We start from the raw sequence: 21,103 nt of genomic DNA, 5'->3' as shown, positions 1-21,103 counted from the left end.
CTATATTTCTATATATGCTATTGCTACACTGGAATTGGTTGAATAAAAATCCATGTAAAAAAAATGACTTCTCACTGTTCTCAGGTCAAATATTTGTATGTATAATATATGCGATTAATTAATTACAAAGCCTCTAATTAATTAGGTTAAAACATTTTAATCGAGTCCCGGGCCTAATATATATATATATATATATATATATATAAATATGAGAGCGCATTGACGAATGCATGGGCAGCGCTTACATGAGACGTTTATATCAGAACTCTAGTTCAGAAGGTTAAGGTGAAAAACCAGTTCAAAAGGTTAGAAATGAGTGGCACCAGCGCATCAGATAAGCTGCGAAAGTCAGCTGACTGAGCACTGATGCTATCAGCATTACTCGTGAGGCGCGATGTTTTGTCTGTTGATTGAGCAATGAGCTGCACATATTTGTTTCAGTTTTTTCATTGATACGAGGCGGAAGCAAAGCATGACGCTTCCCAGCAGGAATCCCCTCACGAGTTTTCATGAAGCTCCCTCTACTGTGTGCAGAGATACGCTTCGTTTAATGTTAGGGATTTAAAAAAAAACTGCACACCTAGTGTAGAAATTATAATACATGTAGAAATGTTTAGTGTAGAATTGGAGATGAAGACAAACTATTTATGCTATGTTCTATTTACTCGTTGAGGCATGAAGCCAAATGTATCTACATTGAATGTAAGGGAGAGATAAGGCAGAGAGGTTTCAGGTTACTGCTGCAGATTCACACCTGGACGTGAAGAGGATGAACCACTTTGAAGGAGAAGCCAATGACATTCAAACGCACCCTTGACTGTTTAACATGTGGGGGTTTATCGCTTATGAAAAGTGTCCCTAGAACCTACAAATATAACCTTGGTCTGAACAGGGGGAAACTAATATTATTACAGGTAAAAGAACAAATTAAAAGTAAATGTGAACAGAAATAATTTATTCAAGAAACAGCGATACATGTTACTTCATTATACTATTCTAAAATGTGTTCATACAAGGGACTAAACGTCTAAACCTCATTTCCATGATAATGTTATCATGAATTATTCTCATGTATATCCCATAATGTAAAGCATAAAACTTTATATGTACGGTTAAAACTGTTGAACTATATTGGAATATTTGCCCAAGTTGTCAAAGTTTCTTCAACTGCTGTTTATGAGCTCCAGTCATGAGCAAATGCACGTATAGTAATATATAATATAGTAATACTTTGAAAGTCAGTAAACAATGTGAAATAGAAAACCAAAAGTAAATGTAGCAAAAGCAGTTAATTGGAAGCAAATTCATGACAGAGACAACCTGATCTTATGTGGTCTGCAGCAGCATCAGATGAGATTTGGGGATATTGTACAATCTTGTGAAATTTTCCCATATGAGGAAGTAAAATGTTATTTGTGTGTGTTTCTGTCAGACGTCACATCAATCGCGGGGGCCTCGTGTGAGTGCGCGTGTGTTGCGTGCGACAGCGCTCATCTCACGGCGCAGTACCTCACGCCGCCACAGGGGGGCTCCAAAGGGATCAGTCTACAGGACGCTCAGAGTAGAGCAGCAACTGTCCTGCAGAACAAAAGACGGAGACTGCATGGAGACACTCAACACCGCACGACATGGTATTTCAAAATGCTCGTACGCATTGTTGCTGTTGTTAACAGTAGATAAACACGAGATAGAAGCATTTTATTAAATGTTTATGTGTTGGGAGGCGTCTTACTGATAGAGGCTCCCAGTTAGCTCATCAACAAGGCCACCTGAAAAGCAATAAATACATTTTTTTTTTAAAGGCCACAGTTGACTTCACGTGTAAATAAACAAGGTACACGGTCCTGTATGGTAAATGACTACCAGTATTTACCTGGTGTGCAAATTGTGTCACACAACATTGGGCAAATGAAGCATGATGAGCATTCCTAGAAAAGATCAAAAGGTTATGACGGGGCTCGTGTCCTAATGAAACATTTTCTTTATTCTTTATCATTCATGCAGATGCTTACTTGGCAGTGGTCACAGTGGTCTGACTCATCTCCCTCTTCACAGAGGCATTTATCACAGTTATGAGAGCAGAGCTGAAAGGAGGGGTGACACTTGGTGTTATTTTAAAAAAAGAAACTGGAGACATTTATTCTAAACTCGGACTCTTCTATATCTTTACCTCACAGATGGAGCAAACGCTACACAAAGAGCCAGAGCGGAATTGCAGAACGCCAGGCTCCTCTTCGCTTGAGTCTTCTGCGTCGCCATCGTCTTCAGGCTCATCTGAAGTGAACAGAGTCGAGGATCGATTGGACCGTTAGAGCTACAGCGACAACTTGGCCTAAATAACATCAGCTTACAGTCAGTATGTCAAAGAGCCAAAGCTTTTTCAAACTATACCCGCATTTGATCTTTTTGGTCCCCCCCGATCAGGAGCGAAACACAATGCGTATGATCTCGCTCACAGCCGCTAATGTTTAATTCAATGCCGCTTTTGACCAAGTTGTCAGCTCAGAGCCACACATTCTTATATATAAAATGTATAGTATATATCAGACATGTGCATGTGATCAAAATGATTGCATTTGTTGGGGCCTTTTAAGCATCTGAATTCTTCCAATCACATGATGGGTTTTAAATAGAAAATAAATAATTGTCTTATTAGTGTATGCATCACTACGTTATTGTGTCAATCCTGTACAATATTTATTTGATTAGCCCTTAAACGCTTTAGTGAGAGAAGGCGAAATGCAGAAAGGTGCAACAGAGTAGGCGACGTATTTCAGGACGGATGACGGACAGCTCGCCTCATTGTGAGAGGAGCTGGGAAACAATATGTTTACTTTACGCTGTAAGCACTTTGATAAACTTTATATTAATTTAAATAAGAAGGTGTACCGTCGTCTTCCTCGGCTTCAGTTGCATCCTTTTCATCATCGTCGGCCTCATCCTCTTCATCGTCTTCTTCCTCCTTATCATCATCAGCCTCCTCTTGCTCAGCTAGCTCAACTCCTTCAGTTGCTTCATCATCATCAGAAGCCTCCTCTTCCTCCTCAGCTACTGCTTCATTGACCTGTTCCTCGTCACCCTCCTCTTCCTCATCTGCAGCCTCCTCTGCATCGTCTTCCTCTTCAGAATCTTCATCTTCTTCAGCATCGTCCTCCTCTTCCTCTTGTGCAGTATCTCTGTCCTCCTCGTCCTCCTCTACTTCAGCATCCTCCTCGTCTTCCTCTTCTGCAGCATCCTCATCCTCTTCCCCGTCTTCCTCTACTTCAGCATCATCATCCTCCTCTTCCTCGTCTGCAATACGCTCAACCTTTTCCTCATCTTCCTCTTCGTCCGCATCCTCCTCGACCTCATCTAAAGCCTTCTCACCTTCTTCATCGTCTTCCTCTTCTTCAGCGTCTACTTCCTCTTCCTCATCTGAAGCCTCACCCTCCTCCTCCGCCTCCTCCACTTGCTCTGCAGCAGTCTCCTCCTCTTCATCCTCCTCAACGGCCTCCACTTCATCGTCGTCCTCATCATCTTCCTCCTCTTCTGCTACCCGTTCCTCTTCCTCGCCCCCATCACCATCAGTGGCTTCGGCCTCTTCAAGCACAACCTCCACCACACCTTTTGCATGGAGGCCTTCGTCCTGAGCACTTACTCCGGAGAGCGGGCCCTGGGAGGGGCACAGGAGCACCAGCAGCAGCCCCAGCAAGCAGCTCTTCAAAGGGGCCATTTTGGAAGACCCCACTGAGGACCTTTTCAGAACAACGGATCCACAGCGGATGGTTATCTCCACCCTCTTACTGCCCCCCCCGAAGAAGCAAAACACAAGCAAAATGGGTTTTTACCACAGAGAGGAAGAATTAAATCCTTTAGGAACCGTTACAGAGCTGCAGGTGACTCGGGCTCTTCGAGGCGGGGGCCGTGTCCTCGAGGCCGAGGGAGCAGAGAGCCAGCCGGGTGGTGGGAACGCAGAGGACGCGGCGCGTGCTGGAGTTGTGTGGCCGCGTGCGCTTGAGTGACAGCGGCACATGTCCAGGAAGAATGCTGCCGGTGCCCTTAACCCAGTGTGCTGGAGAGGTGGGTGTGTGCTTATGGGCGGGGGTGGGGCTTGACGGGAGGAGGGAGGGGTGAAAGGGAGGTCAAAGAACATATGGAAATGAGAAGGAGGGAGTTTAAGTTTAGTTACTGACATTAAATTAATCATTAAACTTGTTTGTAGGTACATGAGAAGCTAAAGAATCCTCCACGTGTTATCCATGACTTATATTATTTCATTTGACATGTTTTAATGTTTTAACAGATCTCTGAACTCTAAACTTACGAATAAAGAACTCTATTCTGAATGATGAACATAGAAACACCTGATCAAGTTGTGGGAGGTGTTATAATGGGCACAAATACACATTTCTTTAATTGTATCTTTTTTTGAACATGGCGAGCCGAAATGGAAACTTGGGACTGCTGTTAAATGCCTCTCTGAAGGGAAATTGAATACAAATGATTAGAAATATCAGTGTTAATATTGGTGGCTTATAAAATGTCCCCTCGCAAAGCAGAGGAGAACATGTCAGGATGATGTATGAATTTGAATTTGCCATCGTGTTGAATTAGGAACGTTTAAAATAAAATCCCTAAAAAACCGAGACATGTGATCACTCACATGGGAACACATTTGCACATGCAGCGGTCACGCAGCGAGGCAGAAAGTGATGACACGGCCGCGCTCACTGTAAGCCCCTGGTGCGATTGACAGGTGGCCCACCCGGCTATTTAGAGTAAAGGCTCCTTCAATAGCCTGGCTCCACTATGTGACCTTCAACAGGGCTCTGGCACACGGAAACTCAGCACCATGGTACACCTTTCTTCTCTCTACAGTATGTCCGACTGCTCTGCTTATTTGTTTGTGACACTTTCTCTCAGGGATAGATTTAACATTTATATATAACATTTAACATTTAAATTTATATTTAACATTTATATTATTTAACAACTTTGTGTTACTGTCAAACATTATCCTTGGAAAAGTTATTGCATGTATTTACATGAATTTCTCAGACATCGGTACCTAAACATGGCGATGAGAAGGTTGATGAGCAGGATGTTGGTGACCAGCAGGTAAACAACCAGCAGAATCACCACCAGCCAGTTACTATGCAGAGTCCTGCAGGGCTCCTGACCGCTCTCAATCAGTGTCATGTTGTCTGTGCACGGCATGTCCCACTGCTTCCCAACTGGCACAGACACAAAATATAAAAAGTTATTACTGGGATCAAAACACCCAGTACATACATTATTCTTTGAATGCTGTCAACTAAAGTCGTATCTTCCCAAGAGGCTGACACACAGCCTAACAAACATGCACACCTACCATCCATCTCTTCCACGGGGATCTGTCCAAAGATGTGTAAGTACGGCCTGTAGAAAACCCGGCGTAAGATGCGCTCCAAGCTCGCGTCATACGAGTAAAGCAGAGCCTGATTGGCTACTCCGTACGCCATGAGCCACACCATCAGGAAGAAAAGGAAGAAGAAGATGTCCAAAGGTTTTTTTTCCGAGACCAAAGGTTTTTGTTTTAAGACCAAAAACAATAGTTTCATAAGCAAAACTAACAAATAATTATTTCTCAGTTTATTTATTTTTACTTACAAACTTCATTTTTTCTTGCAATGCAAGAAATTTGCTCTCGAAACATGTTTTTTGGTTTGCATAATAAAGACACAAATCTACCTTCATATCATACTTGCTGTGAACTGAATACTTGCTCCTACTGAGAAAGTGATCAACAAGCAGCTAATGATGAATAAATGTCCTCTAAGCCATAATACGAGGCAGGCTGCCTCCCCATGCTGAGGGTGCAGGATGTCCAGCATTTAGATAACAAATTATAACACTAATTACAGGCCTGAAAGGGCTTAATAAATACTAATAACATGCTAATATACTGATAATTTTTCTGTAGCAGTGAGGCTTAACAAACTGGTCCTATTGTATGGGGCGCCGTTTGTAAAATGTTGCACGTTCTAAAATCCTGCGCAGTTTTCATACATTTAGCGTTATCATATGAATATAAAAAGCAGGACAATATTCAGGGCATCAGCACACAAAAGTGAAATAAGGATCACAGCATAAAAGTAGTGAAATAAACTAGGGCTTTATTAGAAATGCCATTATATGACTTTACTTGACCTGCAATTCTATTATAACGGTATGGAACGGTTGTGGATTCCAGCCTGAGAATCTATGAGAATAAAGGTTAGATTCAAAAGCATCAACAGGTGTGTGGTGGAACAGTGCAGGGAGATAGCAGGAAGGCTGAAGTGTGGAGGATCCTCAGTTCAAACCTGCTCTCTCAGAAGGAGGGTTTGGTTGCAGTCAGGGCTTCAAACTGTAAACTTTGAAACAGTTTTGAGGTTTAGTAAACAATCCCAAGGTCTAATATGAGAAACGGACACAATGAGGCATGTGCTTGAATAGCACAAGGGAACAGCTGAAGGGCTGCAGGCTCCAACCTGCTGTCTGAGGTTGTGGGTTCATGCCCCTTCATGCAGACATCACTTCTGCTTTGAAAGAGTTTTGAGGTTTGAGTAGCAGTCTCAAGGTTAAATACGAGAAACAAAAATGTAATTTGTGCATGGTGAGGTAGTGCAGCACAAGAGCTGAGGAGCTTCTGTCCTTACCCTGTGGGTTGTGGGTTCAAGCCCAGTCTTGGGTTTGAGCCTTTGGCTTTACTTCAGGTTTGAGTAGCAATCTCAAGGTTAAATACAACAAACAAAGAGTTGGTTAGTGTGTGGTGATTTAGCACAGCGTAAGAGCTTCTGCCACAAGCCTGCACTGCATTTCAAGGTTGTGGGTTCAAACCCAGTCTTGGGTTTGAGCCTTTGGCTTTACTTCAGGTTTGAGTAGCAATCTCAAGGTTAAATACAACAAACAAAGGGTTGGTTAGTGTGTGGTGAAGTAGCACAGCGGGAGAGCTGCTGATATAAGCCCCTGCACTGCACTTGAAGGTTGTGGGTTCAAGCCCAGATGTGGAATTACCATTTAAAAAGACTTTTGAGGTTTAGCTCCAATGCTCAAGGTTAAATACAACAAACAAAGGGCTGGTTAGTGTGTGGTGAAGTAGCACAGTGGAAGAGCTGCTGACATAAGCCCCTGCACTGCACTTGAAGGTTGTGGGTTCAAGCCCAGATGTGGAAATAGCATTTAAGAGAGTTTTAAAGTTTAACTCACATGCTCAAGGTTAAATAGGAGAATCAAAGTTGCCAAAATGTGACCAGGACTGGTAGTGTAGGGGTGCAAGCTAGAGCCCAGAAGCCTCTGTGCGCACCGCCAGTGGGTTCAAATCCCGCTCGTGCCAAGTCTTGAGCACACTGCCGCGGAGGTAGTAGTGGGGGCATTGTCCCCACGGTTGTTTCAGAGAAGTGAACCCTAGGGGTTATGCAGAAACACACGGCGCGTTCACTTGAGTTATGAAGGAAGAATCTTTTGCTGACGAATTGAATTTGATGTTAATTGCTTTGCTTTAGCCTTTAGCACATATTAGCCATGCTACGTAGCCTATAGGGTTCCACCTTTTTGACAGGAGAGAAGTAAAGATGAGCAGATGTGTCTCATTCAGTGGTCACACTGACATGAAACTTATTACAGCCTCTGAGGGCATTTTTCAAGACAATTACATGTTTGTCTTCTTCAGGGCATCCTGACATATTGATAAACTTGAAACTTAAGTTGGCTAGACTGCCCCGGAAAAAAATAGCAGCTCCCTGCCTCAGAGATCCCATTGATGAAGAGGAGATACTAGTTAGATTAGCGTTTTATAGGGAGACAGTTCATATATCCTCATAAGTAAATTAATTCTGTCTATCAACAAAATTGAAAATGCCACACGTTTTTTATTTTTTTAGAGGCATTAAGACTCTATATATATCATTATTCACTCTTAAAATTTTCCCCAGTGGCACAAAAGGCGTCAGACCGGATTTCGTCAGAAATGCCCTGTTCATGCGCTCCGCCTGACCATTGGACTGCGGATGGAATCCAGAAGAAAAGCCGACAAAACTAAAACCAAAAACGTGAGGTGAATTTGTAGCACATCTCCATAACACCACATTAACGGCACCACATAAGACGACACGATGGTGCACCGAGAGCAGGTCAGGCGGACAAATCCTTTGGTAAGGATCCCAGGGTGACAAGCCAGGCGGGAAGAATGATCCCACTGGAGGACGGAGATTGGCTGGGACCAACAGAGCGTTATCGGGACAGGCATTGGGAGCAGGGTGTGCCGAGAATGTTTTCAGGACTGGAAGAGCAGCTCTCTGACTCTGTACGTGGAAGGTGGAGGCTAGTCCACAACTGCTCTGGTTTTTGCAGGCTCCATTAGGACATCGCCCGCGTCGATGAAGCCCGGGGAGGATACCTCAGCTTTGTGCAACACGCACTTTTCGGCCTTTACAAGAGATGGTTGTACATGTATCATGTGTCATCCAGGTAGAGGAAAACAAATTGAGCATATTCCAAAGATCACTTATCGCACATCATTTTTTCCTCTTCAAATCCGTCCAAATCAAACACAAACCACCATTTACACAACAGGAAGAAGCTGTTGGGTTGACGGTAAGTGAAATGACTCAATGGAATGAGGATATGATTAAAGCGGTTTTGATTGAGCAATGTCCTGCGTATATTTCTTTTACTTGCTTGACACAAGACTGAAGCGTAGCATGGAGCTTCCCAGCAGGAATCCACCCATGAGTTGACATTTTCATAAACTTCCCTCTATCTGCAGAGACACGCGGAGCTCGTTGACTAATCGATTTTGGCTGGGCGAGCGACTTCAGGAGCATTAAGGATGATAAATGGACTGCACAGCACTTTTCCTGTATTCCGACCACTAAAAGCGATTTAACACTTCATGTCATCATTCACTCATTCATACACTGATCACAGGAGCTACCACGCACAGTGCCACCTGCCCATCAGTAACACAATGTAGTCACAGCTAGCCAGGCCTGGGGTTGAACCGCCAACCCTCTGATTGGAGGATGACTGCGCTGCCCACTAAAATCAGAAATGGACTGTGCAGTTTTTGTAGTCTCCTACGCGTTATTTTATTAACATTATTATAGTCATTCATTCGGCATCGGCCCTTTATTGAACAGAATGAATGTGTCAATACAAATAAATGGCTTAAAATGTATACGGTAACAGTACACAACGTCTGTAAAACAGTAATAGTAGCTTCAACGTAGACACCTTACAATTGACTATATTAGAATCCCCAAAATATATCATGCTATTTCATGAATACAAAGACTTTACTTTGGCATTTAAATATCAATTGCACATTTCAAATATCCGTTTTTGCATTTCATCAATACTTTAACAAGTGATGGCTGCTACACTTTAAGTATAGAAGGTAGAATATTTGGTGACTCAGTCCAGTGACTAACATAGTTGGGTGTGTAGCAACAAAAAGTAAAAGCATTTAAAAACTTGTTGTACTGGCCCTGAGAAAGTGAACGCATCACCGCAGCTGGATCAGGTGGACTTAGAAGAGAGGAACACATCTGTAAAAGAGAGCCAGAATACAGAATGAGAGCTCTGAAATCCCAACATCGGTCTTGTTTCTGTGAGGAGGAGACTTTGATGCTCGCATTTGTACCTCTTGATGCGGGAGGAGGACGAGGAGGTTTAAAAGTGCTGCCTTGTGCCAAAGTATCAATGATCCAGCTGAGAGCATTTGAGCAGTACTCCATCTGAGGAAGACAAGGTCAAAAGAGCCCAAAAGGATTGACATTAAAAAGGAAGTAAAGCGCTTCACTATTTTTGTCCCGAGTGATGAACGCTCTCGTTTTACCTCGTTCTCCAAAGCCCTCAGCCTGTGGTCAACGTCTCTGCTTTCAGTCATATGTTTAAACACACCGTCCACTCTGAAAGAAAAAGAACCACGAGGGAGATATTAACCTTAGATATATAGTACTCAAATAGCTGCAGTGTTGGTGTACGAGGGCGTCCTCACTTGACAGACATCCGTTTGAGCCTCTGCGAGTCACTGCTTTTCTGGATCTTGTTCTGGGCCGTCAAGAAGTCCTCCTTCTGAATGGTTTCCCACGTCTTTAGCTTGTTGGCGTCTTTCCCTTTCAACTCCAGCACTGGTGGAAAAGGTAAAAAGGGTTCATTCGAAAACCAGGGGTTCTCAAAGGGCCGGCAGAATTTTGTGCAGATCAAGTGTACGGTACCACATGATTGTTCTGGACATTTTGTCCAACAACACAATGAAACAGTCGCGCCCAGTTCCCAGAATCCTGTTCAAATACTGACCAAAATGTTGGATCTTGATGGAGGGCACTTTGCGGATGACCCTTTTGATGAAGAGATTGAGGTGAGAGAGGATGATGAAAGGAGGAGCCAGGGAAGGACGGGAGTGGTACTGGACCACCAGCGTGTAGCGCTGGAACTTCCAGTAGATGTCGCTGTTAGCCTGGACTTCAGAGAAGGTGGAGCTGGATGGACACAAGGAAGGCAGCGTAAAGAGTGCACAGAACTTATAGCGCGTCAGCAAAGCTCGCTAGGAACAGATTGACAGACATCGGTACCTAAACATGGCGATGAGAAGGTTGATGAGCAGGATGTTGGTGACCAGCAGGTAAACAACCAGCAGAATCACCACCAGCCAGTTACTATGCAGAGTCCTGCAGGGCTCCTGACCGCTCTCAATCAGTGTCATGTTGTCTGTGCACGGCATGTCCCACTCCTTCCCAACTGGCACAGACACAAAAGATAAAAAGTTATTACTGGGATCAAAACACCCAGTACATACATTATTCTTTGAAAGCTGTCAACTAAAGTCTTCTCAAGAGGCTGACACACAGCCTAACAAACATGCACACCTACCATCCATCTCTTCCACGGGGATCTGTCCAAAGATGTGTAAGTACGGCCTGTAGAAAACCCGGCGAAAGATGCGCTCCAAGCTCGGGTCGTAGGCGTAAATCAGAGCTTGATTGGCTACTCCGTACGCCAGGAGCCACACCATCAGGAAGAAAAGGAAGAAGAAGATGTCCTTCATCTAAAAAGAGAGGAAATGTTTTCCTTTCCATCATTAGAATCCCAACATTTTGCCAGGCAACATAGGTTTGATGTCAACTTATGGAAATGCTTCTCACCATCTTGCCAACGATGATGATTTTTGGTCCCAGCTGCTTGTGAATGGCAAAGATGTGAATGAGACGGACGGTGAAGACCATGTAGTCAACACACATGACATCCCGGCCAAATCCATAAGACCATGTGAACGTCCTGAAGAAAAAGAGAAGCATATATGGTTGTAAGGGCACCATTTAGTGGCCAATGTGTTAAAATGGCCACAGCTTCTCAAAAAGTATTAATGGATGCTTTTAGAGCATTCTGTTGGGAGTCTGATTTGTTGTAAAAGCACAAATAAAAAAAAAACTGCATTGCGTTCCATGACATCACAAACAACTTGACAGCACACAGGTGGTAAGACACTGCTCTGTTTTAATGAGATAAAAATCAAAGCCATTCACAATAAGTACCGTGAAAGAGAAAAAGAAGAATCCCTGAACATTCATCAGAAAAAGTTAAAGGTTCTGGGATAATCCTGCAGTAAGTCCAGTCTTTACTGGGTAGTCTTTGTGTGTACCTGCAGATTACTCCCACGATGAACAGCAGGATGGCAATGAGGTCACACATGTTCCACACATCCTGAATATACACTCTGACCCTCTGACGCCAAGTCCTCGTCCCCAGAAAGAATATCTGAGGGAAGAAAACATCAATCGTCAGATCAATGAAAAAAACATTATAGAGCATATTAAATATTTTCCACACTAAAATAACTGTGTAAAATTAGTTTCTGGTTAGTGCAGAGCAGATGCATCAAGCGCCCCACTTAGAACGAGCACGTCTCTCTGCACTCACCTCCCGGATCTCCTCACACACGATGGTGAATACCCAGAAGTACAGCACATTCTCTGTGAGGGCCAGACCAGAAGAGGACGGGGGCTTGAAGTCCACCAACAGCACCCAGGCAAACAGCAGGAGGAACAGGAAGTACATCAGAACGTTGCCCAGAAATGCGGTGACGGGGGCGAACCAGAACTGACGCCATCTCGACACTATGAACGGACGCTTGGGGGCTCTGTAAGAGACGCGTCTCCCTGTAGGGGAGATCATTGGACCTGGTTCAGTAGCTTTGTCTACTCTTATTTTTGCAAAGATGCTTCATTTAAAAAGAGGGCTCACCTTTAATGGTTGGTGTCCTGGGAGGACCTTGTTCATCAGAGTCACTGGTTAAAAAAACATTTTAAAGCATTTTAAAAGGAGCACAAAACACAGGAAATCCTTTAAAAAAAAAAACTAGAGCAAAAGTGTTCCATTGAAAACTGTAGCAACAGATGTTGAAAAAAGGAACACTGCCAGACTTGAATATTTGGGGGGTTTTGTTTTACGTGTGCTTGATGTCTGAGAAAGAGAAGACGGTGTGGCCATAGAGGCTGTCGCTGTCCTTGCCCAATCCGTCCTCATTAGGCTTCTCGTCCTGCCCTTGATGCTGGTCCTCTTGCTTCCTGTGAGGTGGGGAATGTTTTCATGCATCAGTTCACAGATTGGCATCCTCAGAATGAACCTTGGGAAAAAAAAAATGGTAGTTGATTTTACCTGAAGGAGATGAGGTTGGTGTAGCAGAGGAAGGGACAAAAGAAGGTGAGCAGGAACTTCCACACATCAGTGTTCCTCTTCATGTCCCCCCACCAGATCTGGGACAACAGAGACTGGAAGAGAAGATACAATCAGACACGTTTTCCCAACTGCTATTCATTCATTTTGCTCCATTTGGAAGTGGACAGTGTTGTTTTTTGTAGCAAGCTGAAACTCATTTATGGTAACGGGTCATTAAGGGAGACTACTTCAGCTCAACATTAAATGTTAAGCGTTGATTGGCAGAGCTCATATTTTGAGTCACAAGATGGGTTCCATTAAACGATGTAGAAACAGAACTGGTTGAGGTGTGGTTTCAGTCGGGGACCTGGTGCCATGGTTGTAATTAATGCATCGGTCACACCTGTGTAAAAACAGTAACACACCTGCACTCCGTCGTGGCTGAAGAACAGTCGTGCGTCAGCGCCCATGCCCATCTGGAGGCAAGTGGTACCGCCCCAAACTGTAGATTTCCTAATCAATAGGGTGAAAGAGCGACTCTCATTGCTCCGATAGCAAGAGCTGAACATGTCTGAGAGGAGGGAAGAAAGAGGATTGAAACGGGTTGTTGGGTTGTTACATTTAGCTTTGTTTCCTAACATTAACTAATAGTCGACCGATTGCACTTGAACAAATAGGTTGTCCAATAGTCATTGTGTACATTTGTTTAATCTGCTTTTGTTGAAATGCATACATTGACTTTTTCAAACTAATAATTTTGTTAATTATTTCCATTACATTTACATGGTTTGTTGATTTATGTTCTCACCATGTGCCAGGTTCTCAAACCTCTGGGCCAGCTCCTTCATGGACAACTTGTTCTCAGTCTCCATCTCCAACTTGGACAGTTCCCTCAGAATCTTACAGCCACTCAGAGCACTGAGCACCGACTCTCCTGCCTTGGAAAGACCGCATAAGAAGTTGGGGGTATGAACTCTTTCATCATGGGTACTGAGAGTATTTTGGTCATGTGGTTTAAAGAAGTATCTGTGGTACTGCAGAAACATTACAAAGCCTGGTTGCGTCAGATTCTCATGAAATTTGCAAAAAGCTGCAGATCAAATTTGGGCTTTTATGGAAGTTCTACCATCTCCCAGAAGAAAGTTGCCATCTCGCTGCGGTTCTGCAGGACGGCCCAGATGAAGAGTGAGGTCCAGGGGGAGAGGCAGCGTTCTTTTCGATAAGGGCATTCTCCATGCAGCAGCTTGCTTGCACGCTGGGATGGAGGAAAAGAAGAAGGGGGAGGAAGTATCAGATTGACTGTGACAACGCCACAGGTACAGGAGGCATGTCGGTAGTTTAGTAGCTTTCAGGTACAGTTAGTGAACATATTAAGAAAATGTGAGCGTACCCTAAGTGCTCTACTTTTAGAGGAGATATCTTCTAAGCCAAATGCGTCATAGTAAAATGGCTGGCAGATGTCACCCATCAAAAGCTCCAGGACCTTTGCAACCTGAGAAAATGTTAGAATAACAAAAAAATAAAAAAGGTGTTTTTTATCAAACTATGTTCTTGATAAGTTTTTTTTGTTTGTGCAAAACTAGACCAGAGGTACAGCATGTCAAACCTCAAATAGGGTAATCTCAGTCACTGGTCCAATCTGTAGGTTCTCTGCCACCAATTTGGAAGGCAAGTTCTGCTGGTTTGACGGTGCAGTTCCAAGCCGCTCCACCAGGTGGCGCTGAAGTAGATGGTAAAGCACCGTCCCTTCAGCCACGGAGCCGTAAAGACTTTCCAGCCGGCCGTAAGTCAGGTAGTCCAGAATGTTGAGGCCATTCTCGGTGAAAAGACGCACAAACTGAGGCTTGTCGTTGATCAGGGCATCCGTCATGGAGTCTTTTAAGTCCTCATACTATTTGATCAAAGGTTTCATTTCAAGATCAATACTTCATTCAAAGTGTTACTGCACATAATGCATCTATTTTTAGAGAACTAGTATCGTCCCTCTCACCGTCCAATGGATGTCTCCATTGAAAAGTTCACTCTTGGCAATGTCAACCCTGTTCCATGTGACCGCTAGCTTCAGCTCTTCGTTGTAAGGGCTGGCATTAACGGACGCATGATGCTTACTAGCTAAAGTAAAATAAAACACAATGACACACACACACACAAACATCAGAATTGGGTCGACACATAAAACACCAATATTTATATTACACATTAGTTGTATGTACCTCCAACCAATGTTTTGAGCAGCACTGTGTCAAAGTCATTTGGGCCCTCCTGCTCTCCATGGTAGACAGTAATAAAGTCTCTCATCTGGTAGATGCTCAGAGCCTGTAGACCCAGAACAAGAAAAAAAATGACCGATTGATACTTGCTGTGAACTGAGAAAGTGATCAACAAGCAGCTAATGATGAATAAATGTCGTCTAAGCCATAATACGAGGTAGGCTGCCTCCCCATGCTCAGGGGGCAGGATGTCCAGCATTGAGATAACAAATTATAACACTAATTACAGGCCCAAAGGGGCTAAATAAATACTAAGAACATGGTAATATACTGATAACTTTTTAATAGCAGTAAGGCTTAACATGCAGGTCCTGTTGAATAGGAGGGAAGAAAGAAAACCGTGCAAAAATGCACAGTAAAAGTACATCTCCAAATATGTTATGAAATATCGTCTGAGAGTCAAATTGGAATCTCAACGTTTATTGTATTTAAAAAAGACTTAACATGAACACCAAAGTCAAACATCTAACCCTGTGGCCGCTCATTAAACAGCTTCCTCCTGTTCCGTTTGTGTCAGGAGCCCCACGATGGCGGCACACGTCTCCGTCCACAGCGCTTACCCGGTCGACTAGTTTGTCCGGCTCCTTTTCAGCAGGGAAGTGCTTTTTGACCCGTTCTGCCACTTTGTCTTTCAAATCCACGCCGGGAGACGCGTCGCCGCCTCCCTCCCCGGACGACTGGGCGGCCGCCGCTGGTGACAGATTGTCCAGGATGTCGCTCAAGAAGTCGGCCAGGCCTCCGGAGCCGGCCAGCACCAGCCAGGGCATGGAGCTTTTGAGAGAGAGATCGACCCTCTGGCGGAAATTAGGGAGAATAGTTTTTTGGGGGTTTTTGAGAATACAAAAAAGGTACGTTTGACAGTTAAAACTGAGCCAATAACTTCTTTCAGTCAATCAACAGACATAAAAAGCAGTGTCTGTACCTCCAGCATTCCTGCGTCCCCTGAGATCAGCATACAAAGGACGGGGATGTCAATGCTGCCGCTGCCTACAAAACATTTGACAATTAATTACTAAAGAGCATTAGTGTCTTTGTAGCAGCTTTGCTTTAATTAAGACATTCTGATTATAGTCGCAGATGTACTTCCAACCATGTGCATATTTTACTTTTACTATTTGCTAAGATACAGAAACATGTACATTTTGGACAAGTCTCTGCTTGATGTTAGTCGCAAAGACTCAAAAGCGCCACAAAACAGCTGTCATCTATTGGATACCAGAGGACTGGCCACCACATTAGATTACCAAGAGAGCCAAATAGCAGGAAAGGAAGATTTTGGTGCAGGTTTGTGGTTGTAGGACTTTTGCATTGTTTGGACGTATCTCAGTATTCCAACATAAACAATATGTATACAAAAGGGACCTGAAGCTAGAATAGCAACAGAAGAAAGATCCTCAAATCAGGTCAAGCCAGCCAGGACACGTCATCATTCTTCATGAATGCACACTGAGTTTCTGGTTTCTAGTTTTAGCAGGAGATGAAGGAACAGTATTTTTTGTTTAATGTAACGTTACCCCTTTCAGTGGTAAGCGTCATGTTTTTAGCAAGGCAATGGCAAACGGTTTCCCTATTCCTCCTCTGCGTAGACATCACATTTCATTTTACCACCCCTCACCCCAGATGCCTGTGCGCTGGTGGGAGATGAAGTCCTCCAGCTTGGCCCTGAACCCCGTCTCTCCTCTGCGTCCCACACTGCCATCGTCCACCAGCAGGAAGGCCTGGTGGTTGTTGTCCAGGCAGTGGGAGTCCCGGGACGTGTTCTTGACGTAATACTTAGCAGGAAAGCTGCCCTGCATGAGGAACAATCAAAGGATATGATATAGCAGTGTTTTTTTTATTTTTTTTGATACTTGTGGTATGTCAGAGGCCTGCCTGAACCACCTCAGGGTTGACCAGCTGCTCTCGGTTGTCCACCAGGCCCCAGGGAGCGATACCCAGCGCCACCACCCTGTTGAGGGACACCGAGGAGGCCGCGGTTGCGTGATCCCTCACCGCCTCTCCAACACACCGGCCAACGCCTTCTCGCAGGCCTTCAGTCAGGATCCATGCTCCTGGTCACAGTAAGAAGAGGAACCGTTGGCTTGAGAGAAGGAGAGATGTCATGACACCGTTTTACAGAAAATGTACGCCTAAAACTGGCTCAATTGCTTCTACTCCATCAGGTTGGGCATTTTAATCTGGCTCGCCCAACTTTTGCTTTTTTGGGACAAGCAATTTCAATGTGGAAGCAATAAAAGGGAGCATGAAGTTTCCATTGGCCACGTCAAAAGTACTGCGACTAAACGGACAAAGACAGTGTTGGGGTAGGGTCCCTGGTCCTCATGAAGCCCAGGAGCTTTGCACCAGTTATATGCAATGAGCTACTCTTTTTGACTTTGTCTCACTTAGTTGCATTTGTTTTCATACAAAAAGGAGCATTGCACTTATTTGGTGAGTGTACATATACAATTTATGCAGCGTTGATTTGGATGTTTACAATGGTCATGTAAATTTGAAAGGATTGATAGTTCCTCAAGTAAATTGTAGCAAACAGTAATTAATGTAGATAAAATGCATTCAAGTGAGGTAATTTGTTTGACCGCAGGCCTTAGATGTTTGATCAGTCACATTTTTGTATTGTTCATGTTGGTGAAATTTGTTTAATTGGCTTGCAAATAAATGCTTTGCTACTTGTTAAAAACCAAATCCGTTCATGTTATGGTTTTTACATCAGACCCCAAGGAGTCCCATTGTGTAATTGTTCCCAGTTTAGTAACAGCTGTATTATTTCCGGCAAACACAATCGTTTTGTTTTCTTCCAAGAAATCCCAGATTAATCATTCCGCAATACAAGTCACTTACTTGGAAACGTTATAAATTCAAGAGGAATTTGACTTCATAAATCAAGTAAAAAAACACCATAAATTAGCAAAAATATAAACTAAAAAGCAGTTTTGGGGGCAAAATGTACAGATGTATTTGAATGTGCTCGGATAAAAGGGAATCAAAATGGAACATTGAGCACTTTGCAGTTGTAAAAGAAATATGAAGCAAAGCACAAATCGACTGTCACAGCAATCGCACCTTTTGTAGTATAACGTCTCAACAACAAATGTCTGCATATTACAGCTATATTTCAAACGGGGCATATGGGTTTCACAACACTTTTAACTGACATGTGACCTGGATTTAAGTAGAAGTGCACATGTAGCAGGTGGAAAGTATTTTTCACGTATTTTAGCATGTTTAGTGTTAGAATTGTAGTTGTTGTGATGTTAGATGAAGTGAATGCAATATGAATCAAACACCATTTAAGTTATAATTACTGTACACATTAACATCCTGTCACGATGTAATGTTAAAAGCCTGGGGGCGGATGCTAATTGCCGTCCTTAATGGATTTCTCTTAGCTTTCTCCCCAGAGAAAAGAGGGTTTTTTTCTTCCTCCTGTCAGGTATTAGATAAGGAGCACCTCCTATTGATCAGGAGTTTTCAAAGTACCAGAACTGAAGAACTGTCCGAGAATTCTCTATTTCACAAAATATGTCACTATTCACATTGTAATCCTTATCACCTTTGTCTAGGTTATAAAATACTTTTTTAAATTTGAGCCAGGTGACTCTTGATTCATCGTAGTGTGACCTCCCTCGAAGGCTTTTCGAACCCTTACAGACCTATGACCCAAATTCATAGCAGTGTCTGAAGTCACATTTCCATTCTTCATATGTTTACCTGTGCTTTGTGAGGCTTTCACCAGTCCCTGCCTCAGGACCTCCCGTACCCAAGTCTTCACCTTTGTCCTCCCTTCTCCGCCCACTATAGAAACCACCAGGTTGGGTGCAGGAAGACCCCAGTGGACGGTCATCAGGGTGTAGACCATGGACGGGGCGGTGTCCCACGAGAGACGCAGGAACTGATAACAACGGGACGCATATGAACGTTTAGAATATAGAGAGAATATAGAGATGAAGCATGTAATGAGGCATTCGGGGACCAGAACCACCACGCACATAGCTGTGCCGCTTGCTGGCTCCTGCAAACTGCAACTCTCCGAAGGCATCCGTCGGGTACTCAGAGGAGTGCTGGGCGCTGTCCCAGCGGTTGACGATGGCCGTGCTGAAGTAGTCACCGAGAGCCACGGAGCCGTGGGAGTCTCTTTTGCCGCCGCACTGACACAGAGCGCCATTACTGAGGGAGGTCAGAGCCGTTAAACACAATCATCCTCGGAAGTAAGTAAACACGGCGGCTTCAAAAAGGAATGTTCTCCACTAAAGTGTCACAATACCTTAAAGAACTTTCCACAAAGGTGGTGCACACTCGTTTCTTGACGATTTTGGGGATCCAACTCTGCAAGACATTTCCAACAGGTTATTGCGGGCAAATTAAATACTCGCCATTTCGATTTCAAGAAGTTCAAAGCGAACCCCACCCTCCTTTGCTTGGAATTCATGAGGCTGCAGGGTGCAGGAAAATGTTAGAATGATAAACGTTGACGATGGTGATAAAACCCTGTGCACAAACACACCTAGCTGTGACTTCTGACATGGTGCTGTGGTTTCAGTCAAAGAATCTGTGTGTGTGTGTGTGTCTGTGCGCGTGTAGGTGCGTGTGTGTGTGTGCGACAACTGTGCACAGATATCGTCAATACATACAGAACAACAAACTAGGGAGCTGCATTGGACTTCCTTTAATAGTTGAAACTGGACTATTTACAAATTTGAATTTAAACTTACAACCAAAATAACCCATTTTTATAGTGTACCAAAATAAGTTTAACTTTACCAGCTTTGTCACAACGTAAAGACATCTGTCTCTCCCTAACAGGGTGGGTCCATTAAATTCAGTCTGTTACAGATATAAATTCAAGCATAGACCTCAAATGTGTGGTGTGCTAGCTAGGCAGTTAGCGTTAGGCTAGTTTAAATATAACGTTAACTAATGTCATGACAACACAGTACAGTAGTGAGCATGCTCGTCAATGTTGTATTTAAGTTGTTTTAAGCTAACGTTGTGTTAGTTCAACCTAAAGCTCTCGGAGACTTACCCAAAGTCAAAAGTGCACCTTTAAACTAACGTTAGCCTACGAGCTAACGCTAACATTAGCCTTTAGACTAACGTTAGCGTTAGCTTGTAGGCTAACGTTAGCGTTAGCTTGTAGGCTAACGTTAGCTTAACTTCCACGAACAGCTGACAAAAACTTTCAGCGTCAACGAACAGGCGCAGTCGCACTTAAATGGCATTTACGAGGGCTTCAAAATGCTGGTCTGTTTAATCACAGTTGTAACGTTACAGTGGCAATAACTTTAGCTGTGATGTCATGTTTGAGGGTGTGGGGTCATTCCATTGCAACAGGAGCAGAGCGATATTAAATGTTAGGTTTACCCACCTGGTCTTTCTCGGATTTACCGACTTTGTCTCCGTCAACTCCTCTTCCTGGGTTTCTCATGGTGTTTTTTGTTCACCCACTTTTCCGTGGGACTAACCGTGGGTGTAGAAAATACTCCAGGGTTTCCTTTTGCCCATTTTTTTTTAAAACAGTATCCAGAATGGCAGAAAATAGAAATCGCGGTAACTGAAACTATTGAAAAGTAACTTCCACCAGTTTCTCCGCAATTTAGAAGGACAACCAGGTGCTGAGCAGCCAGACACACCTCGCAGGTGAGGGTGTGGTTTTTTTTTAGAGGGAGCTGCTGGTAAAGTCCTTTTAGTAAATAGGAGGGATCAGTTAAAACCACATACATATTGGAAAAGCTCAAGAAATACATATTTGATGGCATTGCATGGTTAAGAAGTTATGTTATGTCGCCTAAATAGACAGTGTGTTTGTGTTAAAGGTCGTTATTCAAACGCACTCGGCTAATATGTTTCTTCTTCTTACCAAAATATGTCAGACCTACAAGGAATTTATATGAATGATTTCTCCTAAAAGGCACCTGAAAAAAAAAATCTTATTGTATTATTTTCAGTGGCTAAAAATCTTACTGAACTTAAGTTGGAGTAAACATATTGACTGTGTTAGTAGACAAATACAAAGTACTATTAATACTAATAAAATCATACTGGTTGGACATCTTGTCTCTATACAACTGTCTCCTTATTTTTTATTAGTTTATTTTCTTTTATATTGTAATATAATTTTTTTAAGTACTTTTCATACTTCTCTGCAAAAAATGTTTCTGCTCCAGAAACGTTTT

General features: G+C 43.3%; 3 protein-coding genes across 5 annotated transcripts; all 3 read right to left on the bottom strand.

Annotated features, from left to right (window-relative positions):
- Nucleotides 1-923: 923 nt before the first annotated feature.
- Nucleotides 924-4,051, bottom strand: LOC119212653 (sarcoplasmic reticulum histidine-rich calcium-binding protein). Of its 3 annotated transcripts, XM_062560218.1 has the most exons (7): nucleotides 3,828-4,051; nucleotides 2,890-3,734; nucleotides 2,171-2,274; nucleotides 2,013-2,084; nucleotides 1,874-1,928; nucleotides 1,733-1,769; nucleotides 924-1,578 (listed from the first exon to the last, which is right to left on the bottom strand). In XM_062560218.1, exons 1-7 carry the CDS (start codon nucleotides 4,010-4,012, stop codon nucleotides 1,557-1,559), a joined length of 1,320 nt encoding a protein of 439 aa, XP_062416202.1. In that variant the 5' UTR covers nucleotides 4,013-4,051; the 3' UTR covers nucleotides 924-1,556. The 3 variants fall into 3 exon arrangements, with proteins under 3 accessions (XP_062416202.1, XP_037319239.2, XP_062416203.1); XM_037463342.2 differs by having other exon boundaries at nucleotides 928-1,578; nucleotides 2,890-3,971; XM_062560219.1 differs by lacking the exon at nucleotides 924-1,578 and having other exon boundaries at nucleotides 1,729-1,769.
- A 735-nt stretch (nucleotides 4,052-4,786) lies between these two features.
- On the bottom strand, nucleotides 4,787-5,514 carry LOC134107901 (transient receptor potential cation channel subfamily M member 5-like). Its single transcript, XM_062560224.1, has 3 exons — nucleotides 5,351-5,514; nucleotides 5,048-5,213; nucleotides 4,787-4,808 (listed from the first exon to the last, which is right to left on the bottom strand). The coding sequence occupies exons 1-3, from the start codon at nucleotides 5,490-5,492 to the stop codon at nucleotides 4,787-4,789; spliced, it is 330 nt and encodes a 109-aa protein (XP_062416208.1). The 5' UTR covers nucleotides 5,493-5,514.
- Nucleotides 5,515-9,052: 3,538 nt separating this feature from the next.
- On the bottom strand, nucleotides 9,053-20,581 carry LOC119212579 (transient receptor potential cation channel subfamily M member 4-like). The gene is made up of 28 exons (XM_037463139.2): nucleotides 20,296-20,581; nucleotides 19,195-19,256; nucleotides 18,920-19,097; nucleotides 18,642-18,822; nucleotides 16,812-16,981; nucleotides 16,546-16,720; nucleotides 15,853-15,917; nucleotides 15,491-15,724; nucleotides 14,874-14,976; nucleotides 14,651-14,772; nucleotides 14,267-14,551; nucleotides 14,051-14,152; nucleotides 13,787-13,915; nucleotides 13,469-13,598; nucleotides 13,086-13,231; nucleotides 12,661-12,773; nucleotides 12,453-12,569; nucleotides 12,247-12,290; nucleotides 11,923-12,161; nucleotides 11,645-11,760; nucleotides 11,148-11,280; nucleotides 10,876-11,050; nucleotides 10,578-10,743; nucleotides 10,303-10,484; nucleotides 10,001-10,133; nucleotides 9,839-9,911; nucleotides 9,644-9,737; nucleotides 9,053-9,548 (listed from the first exon to the last, which is right to left on the bottom strand). The coding sequence occupies exons 1-28, from the start codon at nucleotides 20,353-20,355 to the stop codon at nucleotides 9,520-9,522; spliced, it is 3,756 nt and encodes a 1,251-aa protein (XP_037319036.2). The 5' UTR covers nucleotides 20,356-20,581; the 3' UTR covers nucleotides 9,053-9,519.
- Nucleotides 20,582-21,103: the final 522 nt, after the last annotated feature.

The sequence above is a fragment of the Pungitius pungitius genome, chromosome 21 (assembly GCF_949316345.1).
Source record: "Pungitius pungitius chromosome 21, fPunPun2.1, whole genome shotgun sequence".
Classification (NCBI taxonomy): domain Eukaryota; kingdom Metazoa; phylum Chordata; class Actinopteri; order Perciformes; family Gasterosteidae; genus Pungitius; species Pungitius pungitius.
This window is presented reverse-complemented; position numbering and strand designations above follow the sequence as displayed.

What these genes read in the sequence shown, in the direction of transcription:
- LOC119212653 (XM_062560218.1), bottom strand. Translation starts at nt 4,012, where the DNA reads ATGTGCCGCTGTCACTCAAGCGCACGCGGCCACACAACTCCAGCACGC. An exon ending in TTTAATTCTTCCTCTCTGTG is followed by an intron (nt 3,735 to 3,827) that starts GTAAAAACCCAT and finishes TGTTCTGAAAAG; the next exon opens with GTCCTCAGTGGGGTCTTCCA. An exon ending in TGACACAATTTGCACACCAG is followed by an intron (nt 1,770 to 1,873) that starts GTAAATACTGGT and finishes ATTGCTTTTCAG; the next exon opens with GTGGCCTTGTTGATGAGCTA.
- LOC134107901 (XM_062560224.1), bottom strand. Translation starts at nt 5,492, where the DNA reads ATGGTGTGGCTCATGGCGTACGGAGTAGCCAATCAGGCTCTGCTTTAC. An exon ending in CCCCGTGGAAGAGATGGATG is followed by an intron (nt 5,214 to 5,350) that starts GTAGGTGTGCAT and finishes TGTCTGTGCCAG; the next exon opens with TTGGGAAGCAGTGGGACATG. An exon ending in CTTCTCATCGCCATGTTTAG is followed by an intron (nt 4,809 to 5,047) that starts GTACCGATGTCT and finishes TCCGTGTGCCAG; the next exon opens with AGCCCTGTTGAAGGTCACAT.
- LOC119212579 (XM_037463139.2), bottom strand. Translation starts at nt 20,355, where the DNA reads ATGAGAAACCCAGGAAGAGGAGTTGACGGAGACAAAGTCGGTAAATCC. An exon ending in GCTCAAAACATTGGTTGGAG is followed by an intron (nt 14,773 to 14,873) that starts GTACATACAACT and finishes ATTTTACTTTAG; the next exon opens with CTAGTAAGCATCATGCGTCC. An exon ending in CTAAAAGTAGAGCACTTAGG is followed by an intron (nt 13,916 to 14,050) that starts GTACGCTCACAT and finishes CCTCCATCCCAG; the next exon opens with CGTGCAAGCAAGCTGCTGCA.